Source organism: Melozone crissalis, unplaced genomic scaffold, assembly GCF_028551555.1.
Source record: "Melozone crissalis strain CALT ecotype California unplaced genomic scaffold, PUWL_Pcris_2 ptg000027l_1, whole genome shotgun sequence".
NCBI lineage: Eukaryota > Metazoa > Chordata > Aves > Passeriformes > Passerellidae > Melozone > Melozone crissalis.
This window is the reverse complement of record NW_026535805.1, coordinates 30631776-30659622: the sequence shown is the minus strand read 5'-3', so window position 1 is coordinate 30659622 and position 27847 is coordinate 30631776. Positions and strand designations below refer to the sequence as shown.

The window sequence follows — 27847 nt, the reverse complement described above, 5'->3', positions numbered from 1 at the left end:
AATAAATAATTCCAGACAAAGAATATTTTATTCAAAATTTCAGTAATTTTTATGTCTCAAGCTACCCTTGCAATTTAGGTTTTTGATATATTTGTGTCCTACAGTAGTGTGTATGTAGCTCATGGACTTAAAAATCTAAGTAGCCTAAATTTTATTTCTTTCTATAGTTAGTTTTACAACTTCAACAGCAAAAAACAGTATTCACTTACTACAAATACATTATATCATGGAATATGAGAATGTGAATACTACAGAGTCTTTGGAATTGTAGTCTAAGATGACTTTATCTCATTTTACAATCACTTATTTTATTTTTTAAAAAAAAGTTGAATGCAGTTAGCTTGAATGAGACTCTGCATGACCCTGTTTGAGATTATTTCTGAATGACTGAGTTTCTGTGGAAGATTAACATGACTGCAACTGTTACATCATATCAAAAACTCTCCAGTTTGGACGTACCTTTGGGACGCTTTTTAATATACAGAGATAGAATCACACTATTATATGGTGTAGTTGTAAAGTAGTCTGCAAATTTCTCTGTCACAACTTGTATCTACCAAAAATCTTGAGAAAGGATGCTTTATTTGCATGTATTTCTAACCACCATCTCTTTTTTTATGGGCCTTTCATAAGCTGTCTCAACAAATATTTCTGATACAGAGGGTGTTGTATATTCTAAAATAACCCAGTAGCATTTTTCAGAGTTGGACTGTCAGTTGTGGTATAGTGCTGTCTAAATTTCTTCTCTTTTTGGAAATATCCCTACCATTGACATATACATTTGTGTTTTCTCTTAAAGGCCTGAATACTTGGACAAAGTTTGGGGCTTTTTGAAAGAGATTGTGCCAGAATTCACGTTGCCAGAGAGAAAGTCTCCAGAACTTGAGATTACTCAGGATGATACAAAAACTGAAGAAACCAGAGACTCAGAGATAAAAAGTGAACAGTCATCTGTGAATAAGCTGCCAGATTCAACTGAGAGAGCAGATACAGCCGGTAACATTAGCAAAGGTCTGTAATTTTACATAGTCTAATCTTTGTAGGCCAAGCTTAAATAAGGTTAACATTATCTCTGTTTCAAATAAGTATGTTTTGCATGTATTGCCACATACAACTCTGTGGGTTTGTTGTTTCGCCAAACATGTTGCAATGATGTACATTAAAAATACTTTTTTTTAGCTATAAATGTCATGAAAAGCAGTACTAGTCTTTTATTTTATGAAAATAGTTTCCCTTTCTGGCAGAGACTTTTTCAGCTTCATGTCACAGTCATTTCTCTAAAATCGAGTTCCTTGCAGAGAGATACCAATCAGAGAGGTCACAGTTTCTCCAAAGGCAACACTGCTCTGACCATCAATTAATTATATATTTCATAATGGGCGTTGTAAAGTGTGATTATCTATGAAGTTATGACAAATATGTTCTAACATCTACCTGCATTTTTATTTATTGCAATTTTTATTTTATTCTGTTGTGTATATGCAATAATTTTCTTTAAGAGCTGTTAATTCTATTTACATTTAAAATTAAAAATTTAGATTTATAAACCAGTTTGTTCCAGTATATTAGTCTTCTTTTTTTTATTTGAGAATGAATTTTCTTAGTTGCTGTTTTTAACTTTAAGTCATGGGTGCAATTTCACAACACTTCTCATGCCTTTGGAGAGTACAAATCACTTGCTAAAATTTCTATTTCTTCCTAGATTTTCAGAAAAATCACTGACTTCCTCACTTTGAATCTAAATACTATGTCCCAATGTCTAAAGTGTTATAAAAGTCTTAGAAGTTACCTGGCTGAGGCAGTATTCTCTCTTCTTAGGAAAACCTGCTATAATTTTCACCCAGCCATCAGTGGGGTAGATATTTCAGAGTTTGGAATGGACATGTCAGTAGCAATAGCACTGTCGTTCGTCCAACAGGGTGCTGTCATTTTTTTCCCTTAAAACTAAGTAAATGTAATCATGCCTAAGACTTAAAAATTCATTAGTAACTGAAATAGCTAAGAATCAGGGAGCCATTGTGTCTGATACAGCTCTGTAATCTCCAACTCTGAGGCTAAAAGCTTTGTTGAGATGTTCTGTTGATGTTTGAGATTAATGTTTGGATGACACAAAGCCATCCATGTCACCATGAGAGATAAGGACCTGGGGATAAGGGTCCTGTCCTGAGTCAGCAGTGTTCCCTGGCGGTCAAGAAGGCCAATGATGTCCTGGGATACATTAGGAAGAGCAAGGGAGCTGATCCTGCCCCTTCCCTCAGTTTGTATCTGGAGTGCTGTGTGCAGTCCTGGGCTGTTCAGCACGTTACAGACATGGAGCTCCTGAGTGAGTCCAGCAGAGAGGGCAATGAACATCACTGGGAGACTGGAACACCCTGACGAGGCAAGCCTGGGGAACCTGGGCCTATTCAGCTTTGTGAAGAGACAGCTGAGAGGGGACCTCATCAATGTGTATAAGTATCTAAAAGAAAGGTTCCAAGAAGATGAAACCAGGCCCTGCTCCATGGTGCTGAACAATATCAAGAGAGGCAATAGATGGAAACTGGTGCACAAGAAGCTCCACCTGAGCACGAGGAAGTACTTCTTTACTGTGTGAGTGACTGAGCAGTGAAACACATTGCCTGGAGAGGTTGTAGATTTTCCCTCTCTGGGAATGGCTTTAAACTGGAGATCTTCAAGAACTGTCTGGATGCAGTCCTGTGCCATGTGCTCTATATGACCCTGGTGGAACAGGGCTGTTAGACCAGATGACCCACTGTGATCCTTTTCCTCCTGAAGCATTCTGTGATTCTGTGAAGCTGTATTGTGCAGCTGACACAACGGAAGGAAGGAAGGAATGCCATCTAAAAGGACTTGGACAAACTTGACAATTGGACCCATGAGAATCTAATGAGGTTCAGAAAGTCCAAGTGCAAGGTGCTGCACCTGGATTGAGACAATCTGAGGCATGAGTGCAGACTGGAAGAAGAACTGAGAGCAGGCCTGTGGAGAAGGACATGGGGGATCTGGTGGACGAGAGGCAGTACATGAGCCAAGAGTGTGTGCTCACAGCCCAGAAAGGCAGTTGTATCCTAGGCTGCATCCAAAGCAGTGTGGCCAGCAGGATAAGGAAGGTGAGTCTCCCCCTCTACTCTGCTCTTGTGAGACCCCAACCTGGAGTGCAGCATCCAGCTCTGGGGTCCCAGCACAAGAAAGACGTGATCCTGTTGGAATGAGTCCAAAGGAGGGCTACTAAGATGATCAGAGGGCTGGAGAACCTTTCCTATGAAGGCAGTCAGAGAGCTGGGATTGTTCAGCCTAGAGAAGAGAAAGCTTCGGGGAGAACGCCTTATAGCACCTTCCAGTACTTAGAGGGGGCCTGCAGAGAGCTGGAGCAGGACTTTTTACAAGGGCATGTAGTGGTAGAACAAGAGTGAATGGCTTCAAACTCACAGAGAGCAGGTTTAGATTGAGTGTTAGAAGGAAATTCTTTCTGACAATAGGAAGTTCCTGACACAGAATACCCAAACAAGATCTGGTTGCCCAGTACATGGAAGAGGTCAAGGCCAGGATGGGACTTTGAGCAACCTGCTCTAATGGAAGGTGTCCCTAACCACAGCAGGGGGGTTGGAGCTTTAAGGTCCTTTCCAACCCAAGCCATTCCATGATTCTATGATTTTTTTTTAATGCATTTAAGAAGTCTTTTCCTGTAAGTTCTAAGACTTCAGAGAATGTTTGGTCTGTGGGAGACTTTCTTCTTCCATGTCCATTGGGAATCTATGCATTGTCTGTATGACTTTGGGGTTTTTTTTGTAATTACTGATGCATGAGAGCAAGGATAGGAAGAAAATATTTGGCACAGTGCCAGAAATACAATGATTTCTTATACTGCAGTAAGGACATAAAAATTGTGCAATAACTAAAAGGTGGGACTGAAGCCATTCTGGCTCCTTCTCAATAAATCTTCATTTACATGTTAAAGATTACTTTTTATTTTTATTTAGTTTAATTAAATTACATTAGTTTTTTTATTGTATCTCAACTCTTGACTTCAAAGAGTTTGTGATTGATTGTTTTTAAAATTTATCTAAAATCTTATTGAAGCATTTGCACTGTACGACATTTGATGACTGAAAGTTTTTATCTTAGAAAGAAAAATATTTAATCTTTATTTTGCTTAATAGAAAAAGCAGAGCAGAAAAAAGTAGGAAAGAAAATAAAAGGAGGAGAGAAAGAAAAAGGCAAGTCTACAGGAAAGCTGGCAAAAGCCCAAGCCCTTCAGGACTTAACTGAAAGTAAGTCCTATTGTTTTGAAGATAAAAATACAGACAGGAGTTATATGTAAAGCAAAAGTATTTGCTTTAATTTTGTTTTGAACTTAACTGGGGGGAGGAGGTATTTACTTTTGGTTTTATTTAAACTGTAGTTATTTATAGCTCACATTACACACTGAAGTCATTCTAATCTATTCTGCAACATAGATTAAAAATAGTATTTTGCAGTACTTTGTTTTAGTGGCAAACTGTCTTACAGTTGTTCTGTGTTTAAAAAACAGCAATCCTTCCTCTTTTGTAATTTATTTGTTCAATATCCACTTTATACACAAAATTGCAATTGGAAAAAGCAGGAACACTTCTTTGTCGAAGGGCAGGGGAGCCCAGGCGGGAGGGGTGGAAGAAATGTTTGTTAAAATTCATTCCATGATGTAAATATAAATTTTTTTAAATCTTTGTCCAGGAAATACAAAGTGGGGAATTTGATTTCTGTATTGATATATTCGTAAGAGCATAAAAATTAAGTAAATTCTTGCTTTGTGCATTTATATTTAATGCTGAAGCAAACAAACAAACAAAAAACCTCAAGGAAATACATTTTAAACAAATCACAAGTAAATACTAATCAGACAGCTAAACAATCAACCAAGATATTTCAAATTTATTACCTTAAACTATAGAAGATTTTCACAAATATACATTAAGCTTACATGCTCTTGACTTTGTTTATGTTCGGATACATGTGTCATTTCAATGTGACTAGCAGCAAAAACCATTCTTTAACTAGAATGATTTGCAGTTGCAAATCAGTAGGTGCGAATAGGTATGACATCTTCCTAAGGGAAATAACTGCAAAGTAAAAATGAAATGTACTACATAAATGGTACTCCTGCTTCTTAATTTGAATCCTGATTAAAATTAGTGATTTAAATAATTTTAAACTGCAGCAAACCAAGATTATGGTTTGTCTTCAGCAAATAGATTTATTTAAACTCCTACCTTATATACCACTAAATGAGTTAAACAGCAGTAAATTTTAAAATATATTGCAGGAATGTAGTTTGCTTTAGTGCAGCAGGTGTGGAATAGGAAAATGAGGTGTTTCATGTGAATATAAGTACAGTGACTAAGTAGTACTCAAGCATGTGATGGAGAAAAGAAAGCAAAAGGGAAGTAAAAGGATCTAAGATATGTATTCTAGAAAGTGAGCAAATGGAGTGAAAGCATTTAAAAAAAAGAGGCAGTGCTTCCATGTGAAAAGTGACATGATATTTAGATCTTTATCCTGCCACTTAAAGCACAGTTTATGCTTTTTTGTGAAAGACAGATAGTGTCCTGTGAAGAGGTTATTTAGAAAGATTAATTCAGGTCTCAAGTACACAGGTAAGAGAAATCTTTTATCCTAGGTTTGAATCAAAAAAGACTTTTGGAGAAGAGTTAGTGCTAGGTATCTGTACAGTAACAGAGCAAATTTAAAATTATTGGACTGAAAGGAAAAAAAAAAGGAATTGAAGTTTGAAATAATACTGAATTATGATGCATTTTTGTTGTGAGAGTGTAGCCAAAAGAGGGAAATCATGAAGGCTTTATGAGACATGTGGTCTGCAGAGTGGCCCAGGACAGTAGAACCATTGCCGTGCATAAAATAACATCTCAAACTAGGTCTTGATTCAAAGTCGGACTCCAGAGGCAGCAGTTGTGAAAAGTTCCTGAATTGTTCTGGTAGAGTTTTGTAATAAGGACTTAACTTAATATAGCAAATTTTTTTTCGTTTCTTTTTTTTTCTTTTTTTTTTCATTTTAAGTGATTTGAAAAGTGGTTCACTCCCATCATGATAAAAGTGCTTATTTCCCAGCTGCAAGCTTTCACTCTACCCATTGACTGTTGATTTCAAGGAAACTTCTTTGTGATAAATATGGACTATTTCTAAAGAGATATTCAACTGCTCCAGATATTATTTATATTTGACTTTTAAAATGGCAAAACCTTCTGTATTCATTGCATTGTATATTCATTGTATTTTATTCATTACACAGTGAAGTACCAGTTACTGCTAATTACTTGGAAACTTCTCTTGCAGGCTTTTGATTTTGTGTGGGCTATAATGTTGTCATGGATTGATGCTGTCTGGCAGCTAAGCCGCCACCCATCCACCTGGTCACTTCCCCACAGTGGGATGGGGCAGAGAATGAGGACTGAACCCTTTGCCCACCTTCAGTGTTCTTGCTGGGGTGGTAGAGTGAGAAACAGAGGATTTATTGGTGTGTGAGCTCAGCTCAGCTGTCACTGATATACTGTGTGTTTCCCCCAGCATTTTGGTGATGTACCCAAAACGGCACCACAAGGGCTGCCCTGATGAAAGCTCAATCCCAGCCAGATTCACTACAAACATATGCAGTTCTGAATCACTTGCACAGTCAGATCAATGCCTGCTGCACCCCACAAACACAGTATGATCATTGGAGCATTGAACTTGTTTCTCTGTTCATCCAGTTGTGTGGATCCAGCTGAATAACAAGCCCTTGATATGGTCAGTCTGAACTCTTCTTGAGAGCAACCAACTTAGTCTTTGATAAAGGACTTATCTGAATGACTTTGATCTGACTTTATCAATCAGACAGTCTTTGGGAAGTTCTGGCACACAATTCATGTGTTCCTACTGATCCATTTTAGTATACAAACCTGTACTTTTCCACTCAGCAGCTTTTTCTTCTGGTAGCAATGCTTTCATGCTTACGGTATCCCCCTGTTTCATGAGCAATTTTTACACTGAAATTATAAGAAATGATGATATGATATGATATGATATGATATGATGTGATGTGATATGATATATGATATAAGGTACTGTTAGGTGAGAGTCCAAAGTGACGCAGGGTCCCCAGGCAGGTGCGAAGGAGAGCTGCTTTATGGTAAAAAACAGGAAGTTTGTACAGTCAGGCCTTTATCAGTTACATACTTTTAAATCATAACAGACATAATTCAACCAACCAACACACACCATGGTGTGAACACGTGGTGGTGACATGCCTTGGTTTTCTGCCTCTAATTCAGCTGAGTCACTTTTCCATAGTCCTTTTCTGCTTAGCTTAAGTACCAGGCCTGAGCCATGATTTTACAGGCCTTCCCTTTGTAAGGTTTTACCTATATGCAAAAAGGTGCTCAATCACCTTGTTCCTATAAAGAGTCACCACTTTGCTTGTATTTAGGTTTCCAAACTACTGAGTTTCTTAATAATTTCTGAACTGCTGGAAAGGGAATGCTATTCCATTTGAAAGGTCATTAGCTGGGAATTTAGGAGTTTCTTCTACAAATTAGCCATGTATTTTGCTAATCTCATTGTACCTTGATACAAATTCTGTAATTAAAGACAATATCTTCTATGTCACAGAAGTGTTGAGATTATTATTATACTTAGAAGTTTCTGAACTCAAGTAGATCTGCAATCATCAGAGTCAATGAGATAAACATCACATAACTGTAACATTCTTATAATTTTTCTTTTACCTATTCAAGAGTTTTCATTTACAAGATGGATTGAAGCCTAATGTTTTGGTTTTCAAGTGCATACCATCATTCTATGATATTTATGTCAATTCTGAAGAGCACACAGGTTGTTTTTCTGAAAACTCAAAACTTCCAATATGCAAAGCTAATCCAATATGCAGAGTTAACATCTGAGCTGCAGACTTGATGGTCGGATAATGAAAGCCAACTGTTGTGTTTTCACAGAATGGTCTGGGTAGGAAGCAACCTTAAAGATCATCTAGTTTCAGGCCTTTGCCATGGGCAGGGATGCCTTACACTAAGCCAGAGTTCTCGGAGCCCCCCCATGCAACTTGGCCTGGAACACATCCAGGGATGAGACATCCACAGTTTCTCTGAGCAACCTATTCTGGTGCTTCAACATCCTCACAGTAAAGAATTTTCTTTCTTCATCTAAGCCTGCCCTCTTTCAGAGGGGTCAGTTAAAACAATTGCCCCTTGCTCTATCACTCCATTTCCTGAAGAATCTCTCTTCAGCTTTCTTGTAAGCTCCTCTTTAGATACTGGAAGGCTACTCTAAGATCCCCATGGAGCCTTCTCTAACCCAGGCTGAACAACAAAAACTTTTTCAGCCCTTCTTCATAGGAGAGATTCGCCAGCCCTCAGATCCAGACCCACCTTTGTGGTCTTCATCTGCCATCATTAGTCCTTGGGAAGTTATACTGTGTCATCAACTCTTGTTTGGTAGATAAATATTTAAAAGAAACATTAAGAGTGAGAAAATTCTTTGCAAGTCATATGTAAAACATATGATAAACAAATAAAAATTGTTAAGATCTATTAAAATCAACAGTTTTAATTCCTGACCTTTCTTTTTAAGTGATTGGATGTGTATTTTACATCAATCAATTAAAATCTTACTTTCCCTTCGCAAAGGGACTGAGGAATTTTTTTTGGGTTGTTTAGTACTCATTCTCTGTAAGAGAATTTGCAAAGCTGCAAGTGCGAAACATAAGTATTCTTACATACTTATATTTTATAAGTATAAAATCAGAATTTTTTAACAAAGCACTGCAGAATTCTTATATCCACACTGATGGATAGAAATAATAGGCTTTGCTGAATCTGTTTTGTTGTACTGTGTATTATAAAATTTTTCATCTAATAATGCAATTTTATCAAGCTATCAGTTTTAACTAGTTTCCCCAAATATTGAATGCACACTAACCATCATTACACTTGGTGCCAAATAATTTGCATACCTCAACCTCATTTTTTGGACAGTGAAAAAAGATCAAATAATATGCAATTTTTAAGTCTACTGGCATAATGTGCTAGTATTGTAGTAGTATTTTTAAAGTAGATATGATGTGTCTGGTTAATCATTTGCATGCTCTAATAATTTGTTCATTGCTCTTTATTGTCTGCCCTGAAAACATTTTATTTCACAACCCATCTGGACTAAAGATGACAGCTTTACATTCCACCTGGTATTTGAGTAAATACTTTTATTTCAGAAATACTTCTGAAGTGAGATTGGTATGCCTTGTGGCACATAGTGTTCTGTAAATGTGCAGGGCATCATAGCTAATATTGCTGTGTTTGTAACATATCAGATATATTGGTAAGGATTGATATTAATGTTAATTATAGCCTTGCTTTTGAATAAGTTGAAACCTACATCTCACACAAGAGCTGTGGTTAACATGGGAATCACAAGCATGCAGTGAGAAAAACTAAGAATCGATTGGAAAATAACACTTGCTTGGCTTTAGCCTATATTTAATTGGATAATTGAATTCCTGGAAGAATATTTAAGATGCAATGATATTATACTTTGAGAATAAAATTATGCATACCCTCTAAATACATAGATTTTAGGTCTGATAAATCATATTTTCCAGATACTTGCCCATTTATATGCAGATTGCTTTGTTTTATTTAATTCACAGAAAATATCTATTCTAAGTGCAACTTCCAGTTGAATATTTATTAAATATAGTTAGAAATTATCCTGTATTTGAGGTTAAGCTGAAGGGAACAATGACAGATACAGATAATTTTACTGGAGTGTTAGATGAGAATAGAATCAGAGAATCATTTAGGTTTGAAAGGACCTCTAAGTTCATTGAATCCAGCTGTTAACCTGTACTGCAAGCCCACCACTAAACCATGTTCCTCAGTGCTACATATACATATAGTTTTAATACCTCCTGGAATGATGGCTCAAGCACTTCCTTGGGTAGCCTGTTCCAATGATTAACAACTCCTTCTGTGAAGAAATTTTTTCCTAAAAAACATTCTGCTGAAAAACAGGTGTCCCAGCCTTGTCTCCAAACTTTCTGAGATGACTAAGGAAAAGTAGAGAGAAATAGATACCTTTCTTTTTGAGATGCCTTTTTGTTAAAACCAGAAATGTATATTTCAAGTATTATGTTTTAGACTTTTAATTTCCCTTCTGCATGAATGAACTGACTACCAGACATCTTTGTCTTCTCTTCATGATTCAGGAGTTAGCAGTGGCTTCTTTCACAGATAAGAGTAAGAGATGATCGTGTGGTTGCCTAGTGCAACAGATTTCTGGGGTTAACAAAGTGAATGTGCCCCTGTTTCTATTCCTTGCCTATAGCAGAATTACAGGCACACAATTCTATAAGGTGTCTGGGATAAGAGCTTCATACTTTCTGAGGCAGCCATCATTACCTCCATTTTTTCGTCTGCTTGACAGAAGTGAGAGCAGCTACCCAGGTTTACAGGCACTATGTTTCTAAAATTACTTATCTCTATCTCCATATCCCTTGGCAGCAATGGCCAGAGCTCTGGCCATTGGATCCTTTTGTTGGCAAGATAAAATTTTACCTTCACTGGTGAGAAGCATTTAACTGGTACTGACCAATCAGAATGTTTTTGCTTCATCTTCACGGATTGCATGTATTGTTTTCTTTATGCTAGTATCTACCATTTTTAAAATTTGAAATAAAACAAAAAAATGTTGAAAGCTACCTCTGACCTGTCATATTTTAAAATTGTATTTTATGTTACTAATTTATGAAAAATAAGTAAAACATGCAAATGCTGTTGACAATTTAAATGACTTGTTTTTTCTGTCCATGGTTTCTATTCAAAGTGCATTACAATGAGCTCTTCTTTTGAATAAAATAACAGTCAGACAAAGAAAATAGTAATAAAAATAAGGCAGAGAAAGCACAATAATTTAGTGTGAGCTGCAGCTACATTTTTTACTGTTTGCCTTGTTCTAAAGCATGTTGATGTTTTCTGTGTAGAAACACCTCCACCACCTGAGCCAGAAGTGGTGGCGTACGCTGTCTGCACACCGCTCTACTTGTTTGAAGAGGACATTTTTTCATTAACACGAATGGTGAGATCTGTGCTCTCAGGACAGGAAAGCATTACTTATTTTGTTATCAGAGTGTTTCATTTTGTTGCAACAATGTTATAACTAAAAGAATACAATTAGCACAGTGAAACAGCTGCTAGATGATGACTGTCAGTTAAATTTATATTTTGGTACTTCTGTGTTCTGAATATGCATTTTCCTGCCAAAGCTTGCTGATTTTACTCAGCTTTCCTCCACTTTCCTCAGGATCCCAGAAGCTGAAGTCTCCTGGGAGAGACTAGATGTGGACTAGAATATGTATCATGATGAGATACTTTTGAATGAAAAGTCTAATTATTTTAAGGGCTACTTGAAAAACATGAATTTTAATTTTTTGAAGACTGCAGTTAAGATTCCCTGATATGCATTTTCCAGTATGTTGCTTGTTGTTATAGCATGTTGTAGAAATACCATGTTTATATCAATTTCTGTCATTAGTGTTGTAACTGGTAAAAGCAGCTGGAAAAAGTGTAGCCCTTAATGCAGCTTAGTGACCACTTAGTCACTCACAGTCCTTAGAAAGCTTTTTATAATGCCAGAACAGGCTTTCTTAAGTTGATTATTAACTAGGCTTCCTTTTTTTTTTTTTTTTTTTGTACATTTAAATTACATCTATCGTAGTTAGATCATTACATTTTAAGCTGCCTTCTCAGGAAACTGGTAAGCTTCATAAAGTAAAGAAATTTCCAGAAATGCTTTAGTGCACTTAATTCTTGCACTATTTTCTTCTTAAAAATTGTGCTGTGTGTTTTAGGCAACTTTGTAGATTAACTTGTTATCTGTGATATTGTTTTAATTAATTTTAATATAAGGTCTCAGTCAATATTGTCTCTTTGCTAATAATAAGTAACGCTAGTCGTCAAAAAGCAAAGTGGAAGCAGGGACATGGGCTTGCATCTTTCCTGCCAACTTAACACCCTGAGTCTCAAACTCGACTACAGTCTGTTGAGATATAGAGATTACTGAAAAAGAGGTATGGCAGACCAAATAGGATGAGACAGATGAATCTATATGTCTAAACTAGTTTTTTAGTAAAGACTTGACAGAAAAATGGAAGTGGACAGAAATTAAATATAGAAGTGTAGAAGATTTCTTATGGATAAAAAGCCCACCATATTCAAGGGCAGACAAAAACTACACTGATTAATACAAAGTCTAGAAAATTAATTCACTGGGATAAGAGTTGCTCCCTAAACTTGGAAAAAATTTTGTCATTGACTGCAGTTGTGCCAGAATTTCCCTCATGAATTTTTGCAGGATCCCCTTTTAGCTTTACTTTCTAGTGTGGTTTTCCTTGGATTGTTGTGTCTTGAATTTGTCTTAGTTTGCTCAAATAAAATGAAAAAAAAATCAGTAATTGAGTCATACAAGTCTGTAGTGTACTCAACAGATAAATTCTCCTTTATGATGCCTAACTGGTTATCTTCAAAATCCATTTCAATCTTTATAAGATACTGTGGATGTTTTAACTGGCATTTTTATTTTAAATTGTTCCCCACTCTTCAGCTAACTGACAACCACAGCATTCTTCTCTACAGAGCTCATAAATAAAGAACCAAAGGAACATTTTAAAATGAGTAGATGCAATCAGAGACTTGCTGATTAGTATTTTGAAGAAATAAGTTATCAGTGATTTATTTAGCATGTAAAAGAAAGTGTGCTTTTAAAATTGAAATGATATATAAAGTCTTCTAACAAAACTTTCAGGTGTGATGTTAAGTACTAGACCATTATTATTTTAGTGGGAAGAGCACCACTCGATGTCCACATCTAAAATTGCTCTTAAGTCTGTTCCTAAGGGCTTTGGTATATAGGTCAACTTTATTGTGTTTTATAAATGGGCCATCAAATAAAAAGCCTAGCTTTAGTGTTGTGTTGGTTCAAAGCAATACATTATGGAATTTTTACAAATTATCTAAAAGAACAATTGATTTTAGAATTTTAACACTCTATAAACTCAGCATGGAGTAAGGACTTTTTCTCCCAGAAAGTGTTTTTAAGGATTATTATTCAAAATAAAATATTGTGCCTATTGTTTTCTTACATATTCATTCTCTTCACTTGTATGTTATGGTTATATAAATAAGTTAAAGAAGTGGTGAATCTATTATAAAAAGTAAAATGCTTGTAAACACTTCTAAGTATACTTTTGGTGCTGAATATCAAATTTCAATCAGCATGTTTTTGGATAGTCTTGCCAGATTGACTATATTAATTTTATTTGTTATACAAGCTATTACATTCCTTTGTGTGCATACTGTTCTTGTTTGTTACACCAATATGAGGAGAAAGGAGATCTGAGCCAGTCAGGTTGTCCTTCCATGTTTTGTAGGCTGATTCTTCAGAGAAGATGAGGCAATATGGGCTTTGCCATATACATAGCCATCCTGTCCTGATAACTAGAACAAGGTCCTGTCCTCTGGTAGCACCTCCAGAACCACCAGCACTTCCTCCTTGGAAGCTTTTCCGTCCAAAAAAGGAAGTTGTTCTGAAATGTGAACCCCCAGGTCTGTCTGCTAAAACTCCAAAATAAATTTGTAATTACATTTTAATTATTTCAGGACCATACTTATCATCTGTTAGCTTAATTTCAGTTGAACTCAACTTTGTATTACTTCCTCTTAGCCATATTTCCTACATGCTTTAAGTGTCTTAATTTATGTTGAAAAAAGCACTCTAGTGGAGCAAATGAAGAGAGGATGTTATCAAAATAACACAGAAGCTCTCTGAAGCAGAGCCATGAAAGCTTCTGAACACCTTTTAAAAATTTAAAGTATGTGACTAGTCCTGCTACGTCAACTCACGGGTTTAGAGTAATTTTTTTCTAGGGTTGTCTGTACTGCAAAATGGAGTTAGATGCATGATATGAGATGATAGCTTGAGCATGAAAGTGTTGCAGGCAGGCTAGCAAAGTATACTGGGATAAGAAAGAGGAAATTGGCAAAGGCAAAAAGTGCTGCCATAGTTGTTTTGAGCTACCCTGGACAACCTTGCATATAAGTTGGCATAATTTAATACTTTGCAGGCTGAGGAACTGAGTGTAATGCATTTATTTTTTCATTATATGTCACCTAGAACCACTCCTGTGTTTTCTGTTATCTTCAAGTGCATATGATAATACTTTGAAAATTATTTAGGGGTGACAAGTCCCCATTGGAAATTATTTCTCAACATTAATAGTATTAATTACTTTTATGAATGTAAATATTTAACAAGTTGCTTTTTTCCCAGAGCCTGTGGTAGAGAAACCTGAAAAATTCATTGAGATTGCTAGCCTATTTTTTAAATACAAATTGGATATTATCAAAATACCAACGAACACGTAAGTATATAATGTAGTTTCAGCATTAGCATTGTGAAAGTGTATTGTGAAAGTGCAATGGCTCTTTACTTGTGTCACAGGGGAAAACTGCTCAGATCATGTCTGAAGCACTTCAGGAGAAAGCATTCTGTTGATGTATTGGTGTCGTGTAATTAAGGACCTATCAGTGAACTGTACATTTAGGATCCATATTGGCAATACAACAGCTAAGTTTGTATACTAGATGCTTACAAAATGCTAATAAACACCTAAAAACTTCTGAACAGCTTTCTCTAGCTAATCCCAAGATGGTGAAATCAGGCTCACAGGTGCATACATACACAATTGTGTTCACCCTCCAGTCTTTGAGGCTTACAAACAATTCCTGTTTTGGGAGTGCAGCACACACTTCTGTTGGGGATGTGAATCTCTGGGCTTAGCTTTTCTCCCTACAATCTGCTCATGTCTGCACTGCTGAGAAGGTGTCCCAGGGAGTGGACATGCAAACTTGTCACATCCAGGACAGACAGTTCCCTAGGTAGATGTACACTTCTCAGGGCTTCTGACATTGGAGGACAGGGAATGCTGTCAGGCAGAGACACATTGCCAGATTCTCTACCCAGTGGGCCCAAGGATGTAGAATTTTTGCTAGATTACTTCTGCCAGAAATAAGAATATTCTTTGAAGTATTTCAAATTTTTCTTCAAACTACTGGTCTTTTTTAATTATAACATATTACAAGGAAATAATTGGCTAGCCAGTCAGTGTTTTCATAGGCATCACAGGTTTGATATGGAACACTTAATGTTTATGAATAAAAGAGGCTGTTCTCTGTTCATGATTGTTACAATAGGCCTGAGAGTGCAAGTGAAAATGCTCATGGTCAAAACACAGCTTTGTATAAATGCCTTGTTTGGAAGACTGTTTGGAAGTCCTATAAACCCTTGAAAACTAAAGTCTTTGTACAGGGTGTCTTAGAGAAGTTTCAGAAATTGTTGTATGCATGACTTCTTGTTAATATTCCATGCTCAGAATAATACTTGCTCCCTGACGAGAAAAGAAAGATTACCATAAAATGTATCAGAGCTGTGGGTTTTTCCCTGGGACACACTGCATAATGCACTTCTGTCAGGCTTCAGCTTATGATGTGAACATTCAGACAAGGTCTAGAATTATTCATCCTGTCTCTCTTATTCTGATTGAGCTTCTGTCATGAAGAATTGAATGTGTCTTATACCCAGTGTTCACTGAAAGATTTATGTTGTTTTGGAGGATATGCCTTTTCTTGAGACTTGAGTCTAACAATAGGTTGTAAATTGTTGGACATCTGTGTATTTTCTTAGGGTGTGTACACCTTTTGCTGAGTACATCTCTAAATAAACTGACTAAATTACTAATAGGTGGCAGGTTCTACATTTTGATTATCATAATATGACAGACTAATAATAAGCCAGTTAGATATTTGTAATTTTCATTGAACAGCAGCATTTTCCCATGGATGACATGACCTTGGAATATTCTGGGAATGTAATTGTTTTGCTGGTACAGTTGCATTTTGTTAGTTTAAAGTACTTAAATTACTGCTTGTTTTCAAACAGCAGGAGTAGAAATATATTATAATTGCTCTAAGCAATTAACAGGCTATCAATGTAATGAGAGATTTGATACTGAAGATGTTGAAGTATTTGCACTTTAACAGATTTTATATTGTTCTTTTATGTTTGATAGATTGCTTCATGGTCAACTTACCCCATTTGGGGAAGGATAGTTTATTTAATGTGTTAAGTTTCCATGACAATTCTCTACTTTAATCTTTGTGATTTAATTAACAGGTAGTAGCCAAAAAATATATAGCAGGTATTAATATTTCATTCAAGCAAAATAGCTGTTTAAATAAGATAAGGGACTTAGATACACAGTTGGGACTGAAATTTTTTAATCTTTTCCTTTTCTTCAAATAAATTATTTTGAAACATTTAAAAGGGAAATAATTTTGACTGTTGCTGGAAAAGATCTTGATCTTTCATTATCTCAGTCCTTAGAAAGGAGGCTAGATAATACATGCTTGAATTTTAATTTGTTCTTTATTGCTGTAATAGCACAATTACACACTTAAGTCTAATTAGCATGAATGCAAAATTGTTTTGGTCTTGTTCTTCTCGTTCTTCACTTAACAAGCAAAGAGTTACTTACATTTCCTTCAGTTTTTACTCCTGCCTCCAGTGAAGTCAGCAACAGAGCTTTCTTTTGCTAGTACCAGAATAGGCCTGCACAGTTTTCCTTGGTTATCCTGTGTTTTAGGGGTCTGGTAGCTATGGAGACCCATTTTGAGGGAAAAGAAAAAAAGTATTCTGACACAAAACATTTTACTTTTTTTCTTACATCCATTAAAGTAGTATTTTTTCTTGTTTAGGGGCCATAGTAATTTATTCACTTCTGACATTATCATCTAGTTTTCAGCTGGCTTGGATTTTACTTTTTTGAGGGTTAGTTAAAAGGTCTTTCTATCATAGGTTTGTGTGTAGTGCCAAACAGTAATGACAAGAAATATATGAAGATACAGATTCTGTGCTGCCCTAGGAATCTTTCAAAATAAAGGAAACACAAATTATTTTGACAAAATTCTGTTAAGAATAGTTATGAAGACTGTCATTTGAAAGAAAATGTATGGATTAAAGTGTATGCATTGTCTTTTATTATATAGCCACGTTTCAAAGTCTATCCTCAAAAAAGGATTTCAGTCTATGTCCCATCTCGCTTCTGTTACTGAAACTGATGAAAATGAAAGTGACAGTAATGGGGATATGAATCAAAATGGGAGACACTCAAATGCAGAAGATTATTCTCAGGTAATAGTATTTCTATTTTATTAAACTTGACCTAATTTTATATTACAAAGGAGAGGGAAAGTTAAAATAAAACTACTTAATACTGAAATATATGTTTTCAAAGACATTTCGGAAAGCTTTTTCCTTTGCTATTTAACTAACTTCCTTATCATTTCCACTTTATAGTTATATTGATGTGTACTGTTTGGGAAATCTTTCTTAGTGCCTTTTCTTCAACTTTCTTTTTTATGATTTTCCCTCACATTATAAAAGTTCTATTGCTAACACTGTCTTGGTTTCGCTCTTTAAAATCCTTTTGATGGGAGTATCTTAGGAAGATAGTCTGCAGTGTCTTAAATAAATATTACTTTATATTATGAGTAGTTTATTTTGACTGTAGAGGAGGATGTACCTTTGCATGTGACTAGAAAAATGTAAACTTTATTAACACATGCCCTAAAATGGCATCCTCATTTAAGACCAAATGGAAGGACTTCTGCGTAAGCCAGAAGCTTACGCTTCCTGTGCAACTCTGCAAGGGAATGACGTTTTCCAAGATAGATAACATTAATCTTACATAAATTTAATGAGTCATTACCAGGATGACTTTGGAAAGTTGTAATTACTGATTTTTGTAATTGCTTTTTGTTATTTCTGTTTTTAAATGGAATGTGTATATGCTACCATAGTCTGCTTTTAGATAAATCTTTAACAAAATGCTCCTTCTAATATTTAAATTTTACATGTGTAACAGAGAAAAAATGATGCTTTCAAGGACTTTCTGAACAATACATTTCATGAAAAAATATCTCATATAGGGAAATAGTGGGCAACATAGAGAAATAAAGACTTAAATACTCACTTTAAAAGAAGCAAACAGAACTCCTCTGAAGTTATTTCATTTGCTCAATACGTACAAAGAAACTCAATATGGAAGAGCCCGCATCTCTTCAATTTCATTCTGACTGCAGCAAACACTACTCAGAAGATCATTTGATAGCATTTCTCTTTTGTCTTTAAATTTTTAAATTAATGGGAGGTAATTTTCTATGTAATTTTTGGAGTGTCTATTTATATTTCCTCTGCAGAGTACCCTCATACCATTTTTATATTTCAGATCTATATGTATGCTGTGTGTTTAGATAAGGTACATGTGTGGTTATCATTAGTGGATTTAATGATTTTAAAATAAGGCAATTCTGCAGTGAAGAAGAATGCTTTACAATAGCATATATCTATGACCTGTGATTCTGTGATATATTTAGCTCTTCAGTATTTTGTGTGCATTTTATAAACAATAGCCTAATTAGTACTTCAATAGTACTTTACCTTTAAAAGTGTTTTTAATAATGGCATAATATAAAAATCGTTACAAAAAGCAGAAGGGTTAAAAGGTAAGTATGTCTTGGTTTGGGACAAATTTGGAAAAAAACCTCTGAAATGAGGTATTTCTGGAAACAAATTCAAGTGGCCTCTCCTCCCCACCAGTTTGGGAAAGATTTCCTTGGAGAAAAGTGAAAAAACCTGTTTAACAAGCAAAGTATTCACAAATATGAAAAAAATGAATAATATTGAACAATGGAACCACTTGCTGTTCTGAAGAGATGGAAAATTCAGAAAATCCTTTTTGCTGGCTGTAGCTCAGCTTGCTCAGTCTCTTTTCAGTCTCTCCTGCTCTGGAACATGCTGCATCCCAGGCCTCAGTGGGACACAGTGTGAGCTTCCAAAATTTTTTCTAAATTTTCAATCCAAAATCAGTTTGGACAGTTCCAAAAAAAAACAAAACAAAACCATGCTATAGTGCAAAAACTCTCTGTTTCAGCTAGCAAAAAAACTAACTAAAAGCAAAATAAAGTTCTTTCTCACTGTCCATGCTACAAACAACACGCACCAGAAGAAAGAATGCAAACCAACAAGCGCAATTTCTGCAAATTCTGTGCTTCTTCTCCCCCCTCTTCACTCTTAGATCCAATCTTAAAAGTGCAAAACTTAATATCCAACATGAACAGGACAGATGATTAGAAATAAAAGTATCATAAAATCACATAAAGCAAAGTAGCATCTTATAGCACATAATAATTATTGTTTTCATAGGTGTCTCTAGGTGTACAAATATAGATTTGGCTAGTTACAAATTAATAGAAGTTTATGTGCTGGAAGCATTGAAGGAGTGTGAAACATCGCTTAGATTTTCTCCCCTAGTCCAAGAGTGATTTGAAGGATGATCTATTACAGTAGGACATGCAATCAAGGAGACACAAGAGCAAGTATGAAAATACATGATAAAACTGGAATGGTTGGAAGAAGACATGAATGTGATGTAGGCAGGGTAATCTGATTCAGGCATGGAATGTAAGAAGTTATGAACAGCTAATTGACTTGTACATGAACTTTACTTTTGTCTCAATTTAAACCTCAGTTGAAAATTCTATGTCTGTTAATAGCTAGAGTATGCAAGGAGAACTTCATTTTTACAGATTAGAAAAGAAAATGGTTTTTAACTTGGAGGACAATCTTCTTTATTTCATATATTAAATCTTTTCATTAAGAAAATTGTGTGGATACCTCTCGCAAATTCATAAAGGATGAGCTTGCCTTCTGTAGTTTTTAAACTTGAGATAGTAATGTATACTTTTTAAAAACAAATCAATTAGTAATTAAAAAAGCAAACACTGAAAGAGAAACTTTGATATCCTGAATTCACTTTATTATTGCTATTTTTTAGAATTTTTTATTGCAACATACTGAATGTGAATAACTTTGTTTCCATTTTAAACTGTGTGATTACTAGTCAGGAGACATCAGCTTTAAAACCTTTGATACAGATTTGGTAAATCTTATGGATACAGCAGTTCTATGCTTTAAGCTGACTGAAATTCAGTCAGCTGCAGTGCTAGATGCTCAACAAGTTTAAATTGGCATATTTCAATTCACTCTAGTGTAAACTGCATGAAGTAACTTTACTGAATATCTGATTCACTGTTCCTAAGGTCTGTTGTCACAGAAACAGAGACAAGTGATACACGAAAGACAAAATTCTAGGAGCTAGATGTACCTTCTTTGAAAAATATGAAGTTGAAAGACATGCCATTATCCCTCATGTCCTTAAAATAATCATATTAAAATATAAAAATGCTTCATTATTTAATTTTTCAATTTTTTTTTTTTTTTGCTATGACTTTCCCATTCATTGATTTTATGGTCCTGGTAGCATTTGGATTTGCACTAGGGAAAAATATTTTAAAATAGCTAATTTTGGCAGTTAAATTGATCTTGAATCACTGTTCTTAAGAAAAAGCATTTTGTCAATTTTTTAAAAAAACTCCATAACTTAGAGCCAAATTTTTATATGGAGAGACTCTCTTTTATGCTTGTTCAATAGAAAGGTAAGTAATTTATAAGTGTAGCACACATTGAAATCCATGTGAAAGTATTTTGTGGCCAGGAAAAAACCAAAACTGTCATCATATATAAATTGCACAGTCTTGCAGATTTCTGCAACAGTAATTTTGTCAAATGCTTCCGAGAAAAAGATTATCCTGGAGTAGATAGATGTTTCCTTGTAGATCTGCCATTCAAAAGCCTACTTGAATATTCTTCATTGAGATGAATTTTTTGATAGAAGTTATCTCCAATTCCATTGAGAATAAAGCTCTATGTGTTCTGGTTTAGGATATGCAAAGCAAGAAAACCAGAATATGTTTACCATCAGTATGTGCAAAGGCTAGTAGATAATTTAATATACTGAACTGATTGCTATGTTCATACATCTTAAGCAGAACACTCATATTTCTCTTTGTGGCCTCTTCAGTGTCAAGCTCCCTGGCAATGCCAATTTCTAGCACAAAAGTGTTAGAGTCTCCAAACTCTCCCAGTGATACAATACAAAAAACTTGTTCTTCAATGTTCATGTTTTTTTCATGTTTTTTAATTCAGTCCATTATCTTCTTGTGTGCAACTGATACCATTTTATTTAATTTGCATGCTCATGTGTGCTTTTTTCGTGTTCCCCATAAAAGTTACTGACTGATGTGTCATAACAAGCTTTTACTTCTTTTCTCTCCAATCCTTCTTGTGTTGTATTGGTATTGAGTCACCAGGAGAGCTAGGTCGGAAATAAAACAAATCTATTTTCCTCACAAATGTTATAATTTTGAAAATTACTTCACCCTGCATAAAATGGAAATTCCCTGCTTAGTATTTTCAGGGAAAAATTACACATGACATATAAGGCACATAAATGAAAAGAGAGACTTGAGAAGAGGAATTTAGACATTTGTAGTATAGAGACACTTTAATGGGCCCACAATTATCTACTTGCGCATGCATATTGGGCAGCTTCAACATTAGAGGCTGAGTAAAAGAGGTGACAAATTCATAATCCAGTATTTTTAAGCTATTTCTATATCTCAGTTTGGGTACAGCTTTGCAGATGTTTGTTCTTTTGTAACATTTCCTTTTTTCAAAACCCACCTCTGTTACCTACTCTCTTATTACAGGTAAAATGAAAACTGATATTCCATTAAGTGAGCATTGTGACTGAGAAATAAAAAAAAAGACTCCCCAAATGACTGTAGATGCAAAACCCTTTGACGATATAACTCCCAGGTCAACATTAAACCTTGAAATTTAATACAGGTTTAGATCTTAAGAAATATTTTTGGTCATCTTTGTAATTTTGAAGGAATTGAAAGGGATTTTTTATCTTAAAAAAGTGTACCTAAAACTTTATTCCTTCACGTGCACTTAGAGTCAGAGAGTTTATTTTTTTAAGAAGACTGCTGTTTTTCACAGAATAACTTGTGTGTTAAGTTTTGCCATGCATAGTTTGTACAATAGAAATGGCAACTGTTTTTATAAGAATATCAGATAAATTTTAAAACTTATTTTGTGTTAGATTTGAATAAAATAAAAATATAGCTAATGTAAGGAGGCTGAAAAATATGAATTGAAACCTTGAACATAGCAAGATAGCTATAAATTTATGAGTTACCATTATTTTTTACTAATATGCACTAATGATTATGAAATTTAAGAGATGATAAATTAGATTCTTAAGTCATCTACAGAATTTTCATTCATATTTGCCATTCATTGAAGGAAGAAGAATAATTATTTCTTCCCGAATCTGTGTGCATCATTCCGTGTTCACAGCTGGATCTAAGTATTTTCTGATTTATTTCTTTATAAGATACTGTGGCAGCAGAGCTGACTTTTCAGACAATGTGTGTTCATTAAGGAGGAAAAATTACTTTATTTTCTATTTCTGTGCCAATGTCTTAGGCACAGTGCATGAAGCAATAGTATAAAAGAATGAGAACTTTCTTGACACTCCAGTTGTCTCCAAGTCAGTGAGAATTAGGTAGATGAACACATCCTGTACCACTGAAAAAGCAGGCAGCTTTTGACTGTGTTATGCTTGTGCTCCAAAAACTGAGTAAATGAGTCTAGGGAGTCTCTACACAGCTGTGGTTAGACTGGTTTCACAGCTCAGACTGCATGAAGCTACTAAGAATCCAGATTTTCCAGGGCACCTTCTCCTTTACTGGAAATTCTGTTGATGCCATTTTTGAGGATTTTCTGTATCTTTCCAGGCTTTCCTGCTGCCAACTGTTAGCACTGACAAAGTAACTCTATTTTAAGCTACCTCATGTCCGTACTAGAAGTGTGGATCATGTGTACTCTCCATGAGCAGTATATTGGGCAGAAAGTGCTAGACTTGTTGGACAGATGTTGCAGTCTCCAAGGTTTATACAGTAGATCTCATACCTTTTATGCTTTGGACATGCCCAGAATTTCTGAGAAGAAACTCAATAAATTGTGCAGCTGACATGTATCTGTTTGGTAAGTCCTGTGACTCCCACAAGAAATTTGGCAACATTGGAATTTTGACAGTTGTAGGTTCACATGGAGAAATATGACAGCTCTGTGCATGTGTACTTCTGAAATCACATTTTCAAGGGAAGAGATAGTCCATGTGATTTTTCATACCTGTATGCTGAGACATGACTCTCAATGGGACATGACAAGTGATCATAGCTTGACTTGTTCTGAACAGTTGTGTGTACTGAGTTCTGCAAACAGGAGCTGAAGTACATGGATATTTGCAAGATGTGTTCTTTTCAGCTCATAGAAAAACAATAAATTAATCTTTAAAAATAACTGTAAAGCACAATATATTTCCATTACTAAATTCTTAACCCAAGTGTTAACAATTTCAGCAGTGTCTTAATTTTTCTCTTACTTGCTCTTAATTTTAGGTCTGTCCCCAGCTTTGACTCATAAACATCAAAAAAACACAAAAGCCCATAACAGACTCAGAATAGAATTTCAGATTAGTGCTGTGCAAAAATGGGACTTCCAAATTTCCATAATAAACAATATTACAGTTAAATTATGTGTATTAAATTATTTGCCACTTCCAGCTTTGGGATAGAGACTCTTAAATCCGTAGTTTATTTGCTCAGCTCTTTCCTTTGTTAATTCAGAGAGTATCAAACACCTAAAATTTTGCCTGAGCCTGTTCCCATGTCCTGAGCCCATAGAGATTTTGTGAAATGGTGCAGGAAGCCTTTCACTGGGGCTAGAAATTAAAGTAGGAAGCCATGAGGTTTTCCTCTAAGGAAGCATTCATGGGTCCCTTCACATAGTGCATGCAGGGTAGTCTGTAATAGGAGGGTTGAGGCAGACCTGGATTTCCAGCACAATCGCCTTGTGCAAGGTTTAGGTACTGTTGTGACCTGCTATCCAGGCTAACTCAGACTGTCTAAATTATGTCTGTCTGCCCCTCAAAATATATTTCTTGATTATACTGAAAAAGCATAAAAGCTCTAAGTCAGCACAGCTCCCACAGCTCTTCTTTGAAGTGCAGAACAGAAAATCACTATGCATGTCCAGCTGCTGGCCAGGTCAGTGCTACCAGCTTCAGCATCAGCACCTTTAACACATGTGGAGATACATGAGGGAATATATGAGGAGTTTGGGTGGCAAATCTGGGTAAAGGGAGACCTGGGATGAAAGGAAGCTTGGAAATTTGTTTGTAAAAGCTTTTTTAGGCTTTAATATTTGCCTTTGAAAAGGCAAAGTTAGTCCAGCTAAGCCATTAGTCATACTGCATTGAAATAGGAAGTAAGCTGGAAACTGTGCAATTTCTTTCTCCTGCCCAACTTCACAAAAGAAAATGAAAGAGGTAGAAGTGACTATTTCAGTGTATGTCATATTGCAGACAAGGGGGCAGTCAGAAGGAAGGATGACTAGGCACATGTTTTTAAGTCTAAGATTTTAATCTCTCAAAGACTAGGACCCTGTATTTGTAAATTTAATGAGTGGACATTCTGAAAGGCAGGCTAACTTCATTTAAACTTCAAGTGTCCGCATCTATATTGCATGCATATTAGTTCAACAAACCTAGCTTGGAGCTGGGGTTGATCAGGATAAAGTCCTTTGCCAAAAGCATGAAGTAAAGACGCTACTTTTTATTTATACAGTGATAGAAAACAAAAGATGCTATTGTAATCAAGGATGCTCTTGCTAATTACATTTGTGTCCTGTCACTTGCACAGCAAGAAATGCTTGTTGGAAAAGGAGTTCCTCTTTCAAGTATCTTTTTCAAGAATGGAAACAGAAAAAAATTGAATCAGTTGTAGAATATGAATATCAGTTCTTAGAATAAAACTTACTTTATTGTCAAAAATCAGTAATATCAAAAAACATTGTTTTAATAGTGAAGTGGTGTATGAAACAGCTTTTATCTCACATTGCATGTGACATGTACTTCTCTAGAAAAACATCATTCTGTTGCTGATATGTACGTAGGTATTATGATGAAATTTGCTACTTTTATTTTTCATTTAAAAACCCAGCCCAAATCCATGATGATAACTTACCAGTTTGTTTCTGTCTCTGGAAGGACTGCCCCAAATCAGGTATTTTCTCACACAAAATAATGCAAGATTATAATCACCATCATTACTTTTTCCTTGTTTTGTTTTTTCACTGTATAGAAGACCAGTCCCTCGTTGCAACAAAATGCAGAGGTACTCAGTAAAGGTAAGTGTGTGTAAAGTTTATAGTCGGAGTTTTACCATTCCCATGTTGTTTGGTGTCTGTTAATCCTCATGTACATATATCAGCAGTCTTCCTTATTTATGGGTGTTGGTTTTACAGGAAAAGATTTCAAAGAACTGCTAATAGTATATATAATTACGTAAAATCTTCAGTTTGATGTTCAAAAAAATTCAAACACTTCTCATAAGTTACTCTCCAGGAACATATGGTAGATTTTGTACAGAGAGCTCTTTTTTAAGAACTATGAATTATAGCATTTTCTCTTTCTTTCCTTAAAAATGGCAAAAAAAGACCCAAAACCCAGCTTTCATTTTAATGTGTGTTCCTTTGGAATGTGTTTTACATCACTATTTGAACAGTATTCAAATTTTTTTCAAAACTGATACTGCATTTTTAAAGTTACTTTGAATGTTTGAAGGATTTGGTCAGAAAAGTAAGAAGCTCTTAAAAATAAGAGTACTGTTGTTGTTTTACTAGAAGCCTAACACCCATGCTAAGTTAAATTGAAGAGGAAGTCTAGATTTTTTAGCTTTCAGTTAGTTTTTCCATAGTTGAAGGAAAGGAAAAAGGCCTTTGGTGCCTTTCCTTATATTGCATTTCTTTCAGTTCTTGAAAAATAGGTGCAAACTAATTTAGAGCCACACATTAGCTATGTGTGTATTGGTGATAATGAAATATTGCAAAGCACATTTAAATATAAATTATGTATGTTTCTAATAGTTTTCTCATTTGTTATACCTTATGTTAATATTATCTCATCTTTTTTCCTCAGCAAGCATTCTAAATTAATAGGTGTTCAGTTCTTCTGTTCTCAGTTGTTGAGCTATCTCAAAACTTCTTTTTGGGCCAGGTCAAAGATTTTCAGTAACTACTTATATGAATCTCAGGGAATAAATGTAGGGAAAGTTACATTGCAACACAAAAGTTATTGAGTGATTGCAAAACCTGGCTACGTGTTTATATTTTGGTATGAATCTGACATTAATTCTGATTTTCTGATGTGATTTAGTACAAATCTATTTCTGTTTAGAAGTAGCTAGACTGATTTGTGTGAGGGTAAAGGGAGACCTAGGTAAAGGGAGGAGCATCATAAGGGTACTAAGTACCAGAGGCAAGGCTAGGCCTTTGTGTCCTCCAAATTTCTCTTTATTTTTTTCTGTGGATTGTCAAATACTGCCGCATTAGCCTTCCCTGAATAGAAGCTTTGGACAAGGGGATGTATTTTTCTTTATGTAGATGAATTTAGGTTTGCAGAAATCATATGTATGCATACCTAACAAGCTAATTTTGAAGATTCTAGGTCACAGTTCAATACGTGGTAGTTTATTGAGGCAAACTACTTAAGCTGCTGCAGATTCAAACACTAAATTTCTGTATGGAGTTGCTTCAGTCACCATTTGAGTTATTTAGATTAGTGGGATAGCTTTTAGTTTTAAACTGTACGCATAATAACTGATGTATGGATAATTTTAGGGTAGTTTTTTAGAATGATACTACTTTAAATTGCATATTGTCACTGTATTGGCTCTTGTGTGCCTTTTTATCTTTGCAGAAGAGCATGACAATATCAGTTTAGATTCAAAACAAACGTCAGAGAAAGCTGATACGGATATGAGGAGCCAGACAGGGACTAAATCAAAGGATGAAACAGCATCAGAAAAGATTTCAGTTTCCAGGGAAACGTGGATTACCTTTGAAGACTTCTGCATTTGTTTTCAGTAAGGAATAGAGGGTTTGGGGTTTATTCCATACAATATACTGTATAACAATGATAAAATTCAAAACATGGCTATATAAAAACTGCATCTTCATGACAGATCTTCTTTGTATAGCTATCCTGCCTTTCAGGGTGGCTTCAAGGCCACTCTTCAGACCAGGCACACTGTCCCTGTGACAGAGGGTCTGTGGCTGCAGCCCTGCTCTGTGCCTTGGGTGTGTCCTCCAGAATACTGTGGAGAACACAACATCAGCCCATAAAGCAGCTGTCAGACTGCAGCTGGGGTGGAAGATTGTGGGTCATGGAGTGTTGTGGCCAGTAAATGCTTTTACCAACCATGAGGCACTGTGCAGGCACAGTCTGCATCAAGACAACACAATTCTAAAGAAAAATAAAAGTTGTTGAAATCTGTTGCCATCAGCACAGCTTTGCTTGATCAACTAGATGTTTTGTCTCACTCCCTTTTCAATATTCAATTCCAAGGCATTTATGCCCCTGAAAACAGAAAAAAGTACTTGTAGCATCATATCTTCAGTTTCTGTCTTTCAGATTTAAGGACCCTGGTACAGTACATATCCTTTAGAGAATATAAGATTGCTGAGGGAAGTAATTTTATCAGAGAAAATTAATCTAGTTCTTTTCTTGTTTGAATGTGTAACTGAGATTTCTTTGTGAAGCTTCTATTTTCTGAAATGTTTAAACTCTACTCACTCTCTAAAGTAGAATGTATGACTTTTATACCAGCCAGCAGTACAAGAACTTTAGGAATAAGAATTCATAGATCACTTTAGGCCTTGTTAA

At 35.4% G+C, this 27847-nt stretch overlaps 1 protein-coding gene across 1 annotated transcript in view; it reads left to right on the top strand.

The window, feature by feature from the left end:
• The window catches only part of ADGB (androglobin), an 85435-nt gene that overhangs the window by 12399 nt on the left and 45189 nt on the right, over nt 1-27847 (top strand). Inside the window, exons 8-14 of the mRNA XM_054279029.1 lie at nt 800-1011; nt 11021-11115; nt 13466-13640; nt 14365-14455; nt 17139-17283; nt 25266-25311; nt 26882-27047. Of these exons, the coding sequence (XP_054135004.1) occupies nt 800-1011; nt 11021-11115; nt 13466-13640; nt 14365-14455; nt 17139-17283; nt 25266-25311; nt 26882-27047 (930 nt within the window). The remainder of the gene's footprint in view (nt 1-799; nt 1012-11020; nt 11116-13465; nt 13641-14364; nt 14456-17138; nt 17284-25265; nt 25312-26881; nt 27048-27847) is intronic.